At 45.8% G+C, this 13,778-nt stretch overlaps 1 protein-coding gene across 3 annotated transcripts in view; it reads right to left on the reverse strand.

Moving 5' to 3' along the window:
* Dlc1 (DLC1 Rho GTPase activating protein) overlaps positions 1 to 13,778 on the reverse strand; it is a 355,052-nt gene that overhangs the window by 4,057 nt on the left and 337,217 nt on the right. For all 3 annotated transcript variants that reach the window (XM_051182280.1, XM_051182278.1, XM_051182279.1), the window contains 9 exons: positions 13,272 to 13,335; positions 10,129 to 11,549; positions 9,284 to 9,460; positions 6,324 to 6,483; positions 6,003 to 6,201; positions 3,896 to 4,109; positions 2,099 to 2,213; positions 1,279 to 1,497; positions 356 to 573 (listed from right to left, as the gene is read on the reverse strand). In XM_051182280.1, the coding sequence (XP_051038237.1) occupies positions 356 to 573; positions 1,279 to 1,497; positions 2,099 to 2,213; positions 3,896 to 4,109; positions 6,003 to 6,201; positions 6,324 to 6,483; positions 9,284 to 9,460; positions 10,129 to 11,549; positions 13,272 to 13,335 (2,787 nt within the window). The remainder of the gene's footprint in view (positions 1 to 355; positions 574 to 1,278; positions 1,498 to 2,098; positions 2,214 to 3,895; positions 4,110 to 6,002; positions 6,202 to 6,323; positions 6,484 to 9,283; positions 9,461 to 10,128; positions 11,550 to 13,271; positions 13,336 to 13,778) is intronic.

A 13,778-nucleotide genomic window follows, 5' to 3' on the forward strand; every position in this document is an offset into this window, starting at 1 on the left:
TGGGATTTACATATAAGTCAGCCTAAATACTCTCACTTCATACTAAATGCTACTTCCTGGCCCATCCACTTGTTCTAACCAGAGTATCAGGCAAAGGGTCAGAAATGGAGGACCATGGTGTACATTCATTTGAAAAGCTCTTCCCCCTTTAGAGCTCAGTTCTAAGAGGTAAAGCCCGACTCAGTGAAACTGCCTGTTGACATGAACATAAATGTGCTTTGAAATCGCTCAGCACTTTCCCTGACATCTACACTACTTTTAAATAACAACCATATTGTGAGTTTCAGTGACACGCTGGCTCAGTCCTGTTGTGTAATTGCCTATGCCGTGGTCAGGTCAATTTGGAAGCTCTCACCTCAACACAACGTAGTCCCGAGCAGGGTGGGGTGCCATGCTGTTTTGGACGTACTGGTAGATTTCGGTCTGGCTGTCCAGGGTTTCTATCACCTTGGAGTCCAGCAGGTCCACATCCCAGAGGTGCTGTTCTTTCAGAAGACGTTTTAAGATCTCCTCGGGTGCCGCAGGAACTTCAATGGTTGACCTCCACAGCCTTAGTGGGGGTCCTTCACTGACCTGCAAAGGAGACGCATGGTTTTCAGTGCACATACACATTGCTTCTGAAAGCCAATTTTGAGTGGGTACACGGCCCCTGTTCCGAGGCTGATTAATGAATAAATCTGTGAAGTTAATAGGCTACTAGCCCTGAATACACTCAAGAACAAGCTAGGAGTGCAAACAAAATAGTGTCAACTGTGGTCAGAACCATGACTTCTGTCTCCTGGGGCTTGTATCAGAATGGCTGGGATAAATTAATTTATCTCACCCCGAAGTCTATATGGCCATTTGACCACTCAGTTTATTTTCATGGTGTTAGAAGACACAGTGTTGACAAACACCTTGATGGACATTATGAGGAGATACAAAAGATGCCACAGACAGTGGCTTGGAATACATGGAAGTGTAAAACTATTTTCTTTACGGTACAGAAAAAAAAATATGTAAGCATGTCCTGAGATGCCCCTTGAAAGCCCAGTAACACTAGTGAATCGGGTAAGTCCAGGATGATTCTATGGCAGGAAGGGGCGCGCATCACAGGCAGATTGCTCATATTCATCTCCCTGGATAAAAGTCTGTTCTTAACCAGGGAATCTCAATCACCTGGCTGCCCAACACGGGGCCAGTTCTCAATGTCAGGGATAGGGTTCCCCATAGAGAATACAACTGGGCAGAGTCTCAAGTCATGACCATGGGAATGGACAGGGAGAAGAGAAGACAGACCTTCTTATAGGACAGCTCAGCCTGTTCAGAAGTAGGATAGCTGACCCAGCCTTTGAACTTCTCTTTGACCTCCTTAAACAGGCCATCCACACAGTCCTGGAGAAAATGTCTGTAGTCGGCAGGCTGATCACTGCTCAGGTGTCCCAAGGCCTCCAGTGTGAGGGGCTTTAGCTCTTGTTCAGTGTAAGAGTTGCGGCATCGGCTCATTTCCTCGGGAATCTGGGAGGAACACACAAGACCAGGAGGTAATGGGTCTGCCAGTGCCTCAGTAAACGGTGAAGGGCAGAAGCAATGGCCTGACCCAAGCTGGCAGCCCACCCCTGCTCCTGTGAGCTAATGAATGGAGGATAATTACAACAGGGCTTACACGGGTCAACGCACGTCTCTCAGACAGATTTTTAATTCCAGATAATTTATTGCTTTTCCCCCCTCTCCCAAGACAGGGTTTCTCTTGTGTGTCTCTGGCTGTCCCAGAGCTAGCTCTGTAGACCAGGCTGGCCTTGAACTCTGCTTTTATGTTTTAGGTCCAAGGTCAACCATTTCACAAAACATTAACTGCAGTGAATGTATACACGCATGTATATCTAAACACGTAAATAGCTCATGTGTGAGTGAGAGAGGGTGCACATGAGTGAGTGGCTGAGTGGCCTACGTGTGTGTGTGTGTGTGTGTGTGTGTGTGTGTGTGAGAGAGAGAGACATTCTTAGCCATGTACATAATCTCCTATTATGGGAAAGACCTTTTGCCCAGATGAGAACAAGCACCAATGACTTTGTGCCCCACCCCCTTAGTATAACAGCCAAGCTTTGGGACAGGGTACCTGGAAGAGCCTCTTGCACTCAGCTATCATGTGGGCCAGCCCTTGCGTGGCAGCTAGGTTTTCATTCAGATCTTTCTGGTCTGGTTTCCCCAAACTCTGTTTTCTTTGCATGACCCTAAGGGGGAAAAAAAAGGAAAGAAAGGGTTCGGATAAGCAGGCAAAGTGGTTCAGAACAGCTTCTGTTTGTTTAGCAGTCTCTCATTATTTTATGAAAAAAAATGTACCACAAAATACAAAGACATGTTTTGCTTAAATATCCAGGCTATTTAAGGAAGTTTTTACTAAGCAGCTCAAAAGAATACGTATTTGCTGTCGACAGCAAAGAGGCAGATTCTACAGGAACTGAGGTGGGAGCTGCTTGCAGTAGAGGTAGATGGTATTGCTATCCCTACAGGCTAAGGAAATAGGATCCCCTACCTTAGGTGAAGGATAACTATTGTTTTCTAGGTGGCTTGTCTTAATCTTATCTGGCCCTTCTTCTGCTCATCTCCTGTAGTTTTCTAACCCATTAAAGTTGGAATGTCCCAACAATTTAATTTAACACCAGGTAAAAGGCTACTTAAGTATTGCATGGCTTTTAGGTACAAGGACTTCAATGCACCAAGCTGAGAAACACTTTTCAGGTTCCTAGGGCTGGACAGAAGCAGGATGTGCTGAGTTCATCCAGCTAGTCACCCTATCTTCCTATGCTGGAAGGGTGATCTTACCATGAAGTATTCATGTAAGAAGTGCAAACCAGATCTCTTCTTATTTCCTTCCAGAACTTACCTTTCCCTAAACTTCACTTTATTTTTGGGAAAAAAGATCGTTGGCAGTTTGCCTATCTCCTGTGATTGTTATGATATGAGAAGATCAATTCAAAGAAAAGATTTTGTGCCTGGTATGGAGTAAGTTCCAGATAAGTATCAACCTTGTCTGGAGCACTGAGGGTCTCCCAATTTCTCCACAGCTATATCCACCTTGTGTACTTGTATTCTAGGCAGAAATGTTTGTCAATAATCGGCTTAGGTCATATGCTAAGTAGGAACAACTCTGAGGTTCAATAGTAACCTTTGTCCTTTGTAGCCTTGCTTCCAAATCCACGCACAGGTCAGAAATGTGTATTTCCTGGTCCCACAGGAGCTAAGGTACTGGGGATACCATCTGTCCCTACTGCAAGCAGCTCCCACTCAGGGCCATTTAGGCCAGTAGGTCTGCAAGGCTGTTGTCTGGGAGAATGGAAACAACACTGTTTGATTTGCCTTAAACACTGGATATGCCAAAGCACACACCCATGGGGCCCTGTCTCAGGGCCCCTCCTGTTAAAGGACTGCTTTTAGCAAAGGAGACAGAGAGGCACAGGGCTACTTTGAGAGCTGAGAACGAAAGGAGCTTGAACAGGAAATGCTCCCAAGCAGTTCACATTCTGGACAACTAATGCCCCAGCTAGGATGCAGCTGGAGAATAGGTCACTGTGGGCAGGTCCTTGGTTATCTTGTCTCTGTTGCCCTCTTTCTCTCTGCAATCAGGCTGCCATGAAACAAAGGTCCTGCTGCTCTGTGATGTCCCACCTAAGACACCAGGCCAACCAACCACAGGCTGAACCCTCTGAAACCATGAGCAAAATCAACCTTTACTCCCTTAAGTTGTGTCAGGCAATCTGTCACAGTGTCATACGAGGGCCTAATTCCAGGACTAAGCACCTTTGCTTGGTTCAGGTAAGAATCCAACAAGAATACAGGGACACAGCCCTAGGAGGAAGTGAGAGATGCTTCTCAAGAGCAGGGCCTGGCCATGCTCCTTGTGTCTGATCTGTACCTTGGGGAAGAATTCTCTCTTTTCAGGGTGTTGAGGTGGAAGAGAGAAGGGGCTAAGCACACAGCCAGGTTGGTGGGAGTCATCTGGTTTTCCTTCACGGCTGCCGTGACATCACTCAGGAAGTAGAGAAGCGTCTGGAGAACTTCCCGGTTCTCGTCAGGCAGCAGCATAATGGCTGCCTTGATAGCTTGGAGACGGTGGTCCTTGGGCACATCTGCAGGGCACAAGCATTCCTGCCATCAGCTCTGATTTTCCACATACATGGCAAGTCCCCAGCCCAAAGCAAACATCGGCATCAAACACCGAAGGAGTACTTGCAGAAAGCATACTAAAGATTAATAAGGATGAAATTATGGGCTGCCACAGGCGTCACTACCCTCAAGTATTTCCTGCCTCATAGGGGGAGTTGAAACATTTTAAACACCCACAGTGCTAACATACTCTAAAAATCGACCTCAGAGTTTGGCCCCAGATGGTATGCTCTTGTAGTGTACAGAACTGTTTCTTCTAAGCACTCAAAAAAAAAAAAAAAAAAAAAAAAAAAATTCAAATTTAATTAAAACTTGCCATCTTAATTATTGAAATCACTCTATATTTAAGATTTTGTGTAGTCTCAATAAAAAGTTTATGTGAGACACGTGCAAGAAGTTAAGAGTGGAGATTGCTCAGCTGGCAATAAAAGGTCCAAAATCTTTGGAGGCCAGTTTTGATCCATTTGCTCATCTCTAAAATGGGAAAGACTGTGAAAATATGATGTTGATTTAAATAGACAGATTTCAAATAATAACTTAAGGTTGAGAAAGAACACCAAGAGGCAAATGTATAAAAATGCACGTAGGGCTAAGAACAGTTGACACTGCAGTGAGTCTACACCCAGCCTTCCAGTCTTACTCGCCAGGCAAACTTCAATTTTTTAAAAGCATGTGGTGGAAAAATCAAGTCACTTAAATGTAGGGCCATAAGACAAACTGATTAAACAGCTCCATGGTTACGATGCATAACAAATACCCTGGAGGGGGAAAATGTGACCTGTGTTTTCATAAAATATGAAAGGACGAAACAAATAATGAAACAGTCCAGACCAGACCCGCTCCGTTTCTCATAAAATGAAGCTCAATACGTCAGTGCTAAAGACCATTTCAGCTGCGAGGAGCTGCTTTTAAATCACGCTGCACTAATGCCACCTGAGCCAAGAAAAATACAAGACTGTGAAAGCCACGATCCTCATCTTGATCATTTATTTCTACAACTGTTTGCTTTAAGCTGCGCTTGAAAGTGAGGAGGCCATGCGTACTGTTTCCCCACGTATGTCTGGAAGGGGCCGTGATGAATAACAGAGAAAAAAAAAAAACTATTCATTTTCTAGTGAGATAAAACACACAGACACTAGAGAAATTTAAAACTCAACAGCCCTGTGAGAGAGGTGTAAATGGTAAGTCTATAGACAAGGGAGGAGGAAAGGGAATGAGGAGAGGGTGGATGGGAGGAAAGGAGAGAGGGAGAGAGAGTGGAGAAGTGGCGGGGGAGAGGAGGGAGAAAGAGAAGGGAAAAGGGGCAGCAGAGGGCAGGTTTTGGTACCCAACTTTTCAGCATCTGTGTCACACTGCTCTAGACAAATGAGAGATGATACAGGACTTGACTGTGAAGATGTACAACTGCTTTAGCACTTACAGACTAATCAGCAACATTTATTCCCTCTTTCTTTATAAGACAAGGTCTCATGGAAGCCAGGTAGCCTGCAGCCAAGGACAGCCTTGAACTTCTCACCTCTCCACCTCCACTTCCACCTCCCAAGTACTAGGATTACAGGTGTGCACCACCACTCCTGGCTTATGTGGTGGCGGGGAGCAAATCCAGTGTCCCATGCCTGCTACATAATCACTCTGCCAACACACTCCCAGGCCACAAAAGTTACTTTTCAAATTATTCTGTAAGTATACACAAACCTATTCCACAGGCAAGGCAAGAAACTGGTAACTTGTGATTTGGAGGGTCCCTATGCATGTTTTCTTGGTGAAAGAATGACATGAACAGAGGCTGCATGTTTCATTTGGTCCCACTATATCCAGCATCATCAACAGTCTTAAGGAGATCCAAGAATGCTTACACTGGTAGATCTGTAGGAAGGTTTCCGAGAGTTTGTTTGTCATGAGGGGCTCAGGAAGATCTCGAAAATATTGCTTTAACATGTCTGCCACATCGTAAGCGGACTGGCCTTCATAGTTGACATAATCTTCAGCGCTTTCATTCATCTGCCGTAGTGCCTGAATCCTGGATTTGACACCTGATTTTCTGAAGAGCCCAACCTTTTAAAATAAAAACATTAGGGATGAAGGGGGAAGCAACCAACACCTTCCCTTCAAAACTAAAAGGAAAGCAGCATGAAGCTCAGTTCCCATGAGCAGGATTTGCCTGCAGCTACACCCACCTGGTCCAGACAATGGTTACGGAGGTAGCGCATGGCCTGCTGGATGCTCTGAGGCAGGGGTTGCCCTGAGCGCTGCACATTCACAGTCAGTGGGACCCCAAACACGCTCCGGTCCTTGTAGTCTGGAACCTTAATCCTTTTCATGAACTTGGGCACAGCCCTGTTGAAAGAACATGGTGCTGGTAGTGAGGGATGGATGCATTTATTTGCTTGATTTCATGTAACCTGTTTTGCAAACAATGTCTCAGCTGTATTAGCCACACTAAAGGCCATACTGGTCTTTTTGGTGTGTGTGTGTGTGTGTGTGTGTGTGTGTGTCTGTCTGTCTGTCTGTATGTATGTATGTATGCAGGTATTGTGCTTTTGGTGCCGGGATCCAGAGCACTGTTGGGCAAGTGCTCTACTATTGAGCTACACACACCCAATAACATCTCTATGATTCCTTTATAAGACATTTTCTCACTATGTAGTTCAGTCTGGTCTTGAAATTACAATCCGCCTGTCTCAGATTCTTTAGGCATACACCACCATGCCTGGCTATGTTCTAGATACTTGAAGAGTTGGGAGTTCTAAGACCTGGTAAAATCTTCCTCATCTGGGGGAATCTGTTAATTCCTGTTAATCTTGAGAACAGGAGTCTGTGGTCCTTGGGGAGGCTGATGACCTTTCCCAGCCTGCTCCTGAATGTATTCAGGGCTAGTAGTCTATTACATGGTGCAGGAAGGAAGAGGCAAATATATGTAATACCTTAGTAGATAATTCTGATGAAAACTTGAGAAACAAGTTCCCATTTTTCCTACATGGGTACGAATCCCTTCTGGGTCCTTCAAGAGGTCTGGGTAACACGGTATAAAAATCAGCAAACACACAATGCTGACTGGCTTGTCACACTGAGAACCAAGACCAGAGCCCAAAAGGAGCATGACCAGAAGTCAAAATAAATTCCCTGCTGATGACCCCAGAGAATGCAGCCATCTTCGGGCTTCTATGGGAATGCGGAAAGGAACAATGGGAGTTTTGTGAGGCTTCCCAAGGCTGCCAGGCATCCTGAAAGCAGGTCAGCCCCCAGCCATATATGCAACAGCAGGAAATCCATGTCAGGCATTTAAGGCCATCAGGCGGACAACTGAGCTCACAAATGACTCCTCTGAGTGAGGCCAGAAAGGGCAAAGCCGAACAGGAAAAGACCTTTGGGCAGAAGGGCTCCATGCCGTCCCAATTCCACAATTGCCAGGCTTTTATATTTGGTTTTGACTGACTGGAAACACTGACCAGAATTAAAGTAGTAGGGTGGACACCTGAATGGAGAATCTGAAATATGCAGTTTTAAATAGTAGTGAGGAAAATATTACTCTAAGCACAGGGGGATACCACAGAAAGCCAACTGCCTTGGCTTCTGGGTGCTTGCCCACAGCCATGACATGCTACTCTTGATGGCTCTAGGAAAGGAAAAGCCAGAGCAGAGAGTAGAGCCAAATTTGTATTTCCATACAGTTAAGCATGCGGTACTGTGGTAGAAGCGTGCATAATACTTGCTTTGTTAGGGGTGAAGAGCCCGGCTGCGGTATGTGGGAAGAACACATTACACTCCCCACCGAAATCTGAAGCATTCTGGGATGAAGTGGTCAATATGTATTTCTGTCATTCAGAACAAACAAGTTCGGAATTTAGCTAGGCTTATATAATTGCTCTGGTGGTGGTGGGGGGGGGTAGGATGGGGGAGAGGTAGTGGTGTTGTTGATGCTATAGCTACATCCCCAGTGCAACCCTGGGAGGGAGGAGCCAGAGGACAGTGGACTTTGCCTCAGGCTATCTCAACCCACATTGGGTGACCACAGAGTGGTCCAATGAAACAGACTGCATCTTCATCCCCATAACAATAGGACAATTAGTGAGGAGATTCCAAGGTACCTGTGATGCTGCAAAACTAAGAGACCTGAATCCAAACACAGTTGTCTTTGTGCAGGACTACAAAATCAGTATGTACACAGATCAGGCCACAACCCATCGCTGATTGTCTGATTTTCAAAATCATGAGGCCTTTGTCTAATAAATCAACCTTTAAAAGATATTTGTTTGTGCACGGGGTGCAGGGGGCATGGTGGCACATGGATTTAATCCTAGTAATTGGGAAGTAGAGGCAGATGAATCTCTATGAGTTTGAGGCCAGGCAGATCTACATAGTGAGTTCCAAGACAGTCAGAGTTACAAAATAAGACAGATTCTGTCTCAAAATATCAGAGATACCCAAACAAAAATAGTATATGTAAGATTTTTATAGTTAGCTATTTAAATTTATTACTCCCTGAACATGAACTTTTTTTTTTTTTTTTTTTTTTTTTTTTGCCAGGGAGCAGCTCTTCCCGACTCCAATAAACAACAAAACCAAATTCTTTAGCACGGGTACATCTTTTAACCACTGAGCCATCTCCCCAGCCCTGCACATGTTGATCTTTGAGCCATGCTCCAAACGTTCATTCAAACATGACCAGCAGAGTGTGCATTCAGCATGAATGAAAGCCCGAGTTCAATTCCCAAGACTGCCAAAAATAAAAAAAGCTTCTAAAAGCATACACAAGTGTCTTCTAACATCTTCTCATTTTTCCTTCCTTCCTCTCATGAACATGACCTGATAGTGTCTATGTATTTGCCTAGTGTGGGTTATTCCTATTCCTGGAAAGAAAATGCCTATGTTATATGATGTGAGAGGGACGAAATCTTTCATGTAAAGGGCTGAAAACCCAACCAACCAGTCTTGCTGTTAATTCCCGAAAACTTCACAAGCTTCATTAAGTATTGAAAATACAGCCTCAAGGATGTGGAAACAGATTGCCTAAGGAGGACTGATTGGAGATACTGATAAAGGAACAGAAGAGTGGTCATATGCTCAGTGTTGGGACAGCCTTGGGGACTGCATGGCATCACCTGCAGTTAGTTTATTGTATACTTGATTCTCTTACCAGCTAAAGCCATGCTTGTTGGAAGGCGTGTATTTTTCCAGCAGGGCTGTCAGTTTCAGGAGTGAGTATTTCTGCAGTAGGTTCATCTGGACCACAGACTGGCAGTTAATCTGCAGAGATACAGAATTTAGGCTCGGCCGGTGAGAGCTCTGGAAGCTATGCCATCTCAGTCTGTGCCTGCAAGAGAACAGGGTAGGAGTGAGACGGACACTTCTGGGTAGGGCACAAAACAGGCTGCTCGCTGGCATCTTCAAGAACCAAGAGGACTGATGCTATTTTCCAGTTTTTCCTCATAGGAAGAAAGACTGGTCCTTCCTACACAGCCACAGAAGGCTCCCTCCAGAGCATCCTCAGACTCTCAGGCTCAGGTCTCTTACAAAAGATGTGTAGCATCTATGCACATTGGGGGCACCCACCCATTTAGTGTAAATGATCTCTGGGTTACTTATAATGACCTGTGAGGAGTTCATTGTTATACTGTATTATTTAGGGAATAATGACAAGAAAGGTAGTTTCTCCCCCAAAGTATTTCTCATCTGTACCTGGCTAAGCCTGAAGATTTGGAACTGCGGGAGGGCTGACTTGATTGTACATGCCCTTTACCATTTTAACCATATCTATGGATACACCTTGGTGGCATAAAGTCTGATCACACTATGCAAACACTACTTCTCTCCAGGTTCCATTGTTTTCATCCTTCTTGACTGATCTAAACCTAGTACACAATATCCCCTATCTTTTGGAATGCTGGGGTCTCCTGGCTGGACATTACATGGCTGTGGCTTTATCCCACCATGCAGATGATGCTGGATCCCCACCTTGGTCTAGATAAGTAAGACCCTTACCTCTTGCACCTGGTCAGGGATGCCCCCACCCCAGAGTCCCTTCTTTCTGGGATGTCAGTGGGCTCTTCAGGCTCATTGAGGGAGTTGCCTGTGCTGTCCAGATCACTGGGTGTCCTTCGGTCATGGTCCACATCCAGGTGTATCTGTTTTGGAGATGATGGGCAAGGAGACACGGAGTCCAGGGCTGAGTCGGAGTCCCCCTCATCTGAAAACTTTTCAGACCACTGGTTGACTATCCGCTGCATCCCCTTCACATGGTAGAGAATGTCATCCAGCTCAGGGAAGATGTCCTCATTCTCTAGGTCAGCCAGGTCCCCTGAACTGGAATAGAGGATGGAGCCCGGCACATTATCATAGATACTTAGGCGGCTGCTCACAGAGCTGGAGGAATTGCGTCTCTTTAGTTCCTTAGGACTGTCGCTACTGTTTTCTCTCCGTAAGCTGAGGTGGCCAGGGCCATGGAAACTTCCGGTCCGCCAGTTCACAGAACTGTTTCCCGAGGAACAGAAACTGCCATTGGAGAGGGCCTTGGGGAAAGTGCCAGGCTTGTGATCTTCTGGAATGTAGAACACTGTGTCCTCTGGGTAGCTCTCACGGTTCTTATAGTTCTGCTCCGTCACATTATTCAGGGAGGACTGACTGAAAGGGTCAAAGCCCTCTAGATACATGCCCACCCGCTTGTTACAGGTGCTGAGGCTCCGTGTCCTGGTGATTGGGCTCGGTGTGCTGACAGCACTGCTGGTCTCTGACTGGCTGCTGCTACTACTGGTCTGGGTGGAGTTGGACACGCTCCTTTTTCGTACCATGGGCACGTTGATGTGGTTGCCATTGAGGGCTGAGATCTCCACGCAGTTCAGCGGCTTCAGCTTCTCCTCATCCATTCCCTCCTGCAGAATGGGAGCACTGATGATCAACCCCAGCTTCGGAGGTGCCTTGTGCTTGCTGTGGTGGGAGCCCTTGAGCTTCAGGCTCTCCATCCGTTTCAGCAGGCTCCTTGTCTTAGACTTGGTGTTTTTCTCATGGCCTTTCATGCTGAAGCTGAAGCTGGACAGTTCCTTGGGGGAAGGGAGGCTGGAGAAAGAGTCATCGTTGCCTACAAAGTGGCTGGAGGAGCAGACACTGATGACAGAATTCGTTCGGGGTGTCACAGCATCCCCGCTGTGGGGCATGTGGGTGTGGACACTGCTGGTGCTGCTGAGGCTTCGGACAGAGGAAACCTCCTGGCGCTCACTAAGGTCTGTCAGCATGCTCTCATGGCTTGTGGCGCTCTGCAAGTGAGGGTCATCTGGGGACCCAGGGATTGGGTCGTGCTTTGGAGAAAAGACATCAAACTCTTCAAGTCGGGACCACCTCTTGCTGTCCCTCTGGAACGTCCACTTGCCACTTATTGCACAAGGCTCATCTTCATCCGAATCCTCACTCTGCAAAGACAAAATGAAGCCATGTATGTGCTAGGCCAAGCAGATGGCAGGGGCCAGGACACAGGCTAAGGGCCAGGACACTAATCAAAGGATGCTCCCAGTGTCCATTACTCATTTCCTTCATTCTGTTTTTAAGTAACAAAGATGGACTTGAACAATTTATGAGTACTGTGTTTTATTTGGAGAATCTGTTTGCACATATGTGTAGGGATATGTATGGCTATATATGGATCTGTATAGGATGTCTATGGGTCAGAGTGAGTTTTCTCTTTCAAAAACCTTGGGTACAGAGCTCAGTTGTCATGCCTGGCAGCAGGCACCTATAGTCTATTGTCATTTCACTGGCCCAGGTATAAAGACTTTAACAGAAAGTCTCACCAAGTGTTGCCAGCTAAATGAGTTATTTTATTGAAAATCTGAGTCTTTAGGCTGTTCATTAATTGCTCACAAAGGGGACCTCTGAGATTGGAGAAAATTCCAAGCATGCAAAATATTCTGAACTGGAACTTGGATCAGCAGCGGTGGGGCTCTCTCTGGACTGTCTCCAGTGTAGCTGCCTGTTGACAGAGTGTGTTTATATTCTCTTGGGCAATTAAAAAAAAAAAAAAAAAGAAGCCACGTTCAAATAGCAGAATGGTGGCTGAAGGCTCTAGGTAGCCTAAAAAAAAAAAAAAAAAAAAAAAAAAAAAAAAGCCAGGCTAGGACATCCCCCACACTGTGAGCCATCATGTAGCGGCCCAACCCTGTGTCATCACTTACTGGTACTTTCCCCCACAGTTAATGTCACAAGGGTCCTGGGCAGTTTCAATGTCAGATATGCTCCAGACAATTTAACAGGGCTTTAAGAATGCCCTGTGAGTGCCACCAGCATGGGACATTTGTAGATACTAGGGAACGTGGCGGTTGATTATGCCTGGCTTATGTTCAAGAATCAGAATGTCCCACCAGAATACTGCCTTTCAGAAGGTAAATTAAAACTCTGAATGCTGGCTATCCTTGCCATTGTTGTGACAGAATCAAGACCCAGTTTGTACAACACTGAGTAGACAGCCTCCCACACCCACATGGAGAATCTCTGCCCAGCTCAGTGGGTGCTGAGGTTCCCATCACTTATTTATGAGGCTTAACTCCTGGAAGAAGGCAGCTTTCTGCAGGTCAGGGACGGTTGGAGAATTAAAATGTATACTCTCCATAGTCAGGACTATGTTCTGTGGGCAAATGGGTTCCTGTTTACCCGAGTCTGTGACACTAGCTCCTATCATTACCTCATCCTTTCCCAAGGTCCCACAGCTCTAATCCAAAAGAGAAAAAAACCAGTTCACATCACCACTGACAGAGTGTGTGCGTGCGACTTCCTGTCCCGGCCCCTTCCTCCCTGCCCCATACCAAATCTCCTCCTATTCCCCACAGTATCCCCCAAGCCAGCCTTTGCTTTCATCTTGACAGCTCTGAGATGGAGTTACTGTTCCATCCAGGAAGAGCTCCTAAAGAATGTTAGCTTTCTGGGGAGCAATGCGAAATTCCTCTGCAATTCAATGGGCTTCATGTCATATGGCACCCACTGAGTTCATCAGGAAAAATAACAGATGATTTCCTTCGGCTGACTGCAAATACTGGTTTTAACGTTTAGAATGGACAAGCAGAACCCTTTACTGCCCACCTAGTCATGTTTGGGTTTGCACGCTTGTTGCCCCCACCCTGTTGTGTAATTCGGGTACTCACTCGCTTCCGGTGAGGGCTGACCTCCAGCTTCATCACTGCACACTTGTTTAAAGTATTTAGTCGCCTACAGAGCAGAGAAAGGACATTAGCGAAGAAAGGAAACCACTAATGGGCAGGCAAGTATTTCTTCTAAACAACTGACACATAAGCAAGCTTCCCTGAACTCATTTCTCATTTAGCCAAGTATGGTAGGTAAACTTCCATTATAAAGTGAGTAATTTAGTCCTGGCACGGTAGTGCATGCCTTTAACCTCAGGACCTGGGAGGCAGAGACATGTGGATCTCTGAGTGTGAGGCCAGCCTAGTGTAGCTAGTGAGTTCTAGTCTCAAAAAATGTGAGTAACTTAAAAAAGGTGACTTTCTCTTTCATGTAATTTTTGTTTACATTTTACATATTCTTGAGTAGATAGCATACACACTGTAGTGTCAGTGTGATGTCTGCTTCAGGGGAGATACAGGCAATGGTAAGGAACCAAGGAAGACTTGGCAAAATGTTCTGTGTATCCC

The sequence above is a fragment of the Phodopus roborovskii genome, unplaced genomic scaffold (assembly GCF_943737965.1).
Source record: "Phodopus roborovskii unplaced genomic scaffold, PHOROB, whole genome shotgun sequence".
Classification (NCBI taxonomy): Eukaryota; Metazoa; Chordata; class Mammalia; order Rodentia; family Cricetidae; genus Phodopus; species Phodopus roborovskii.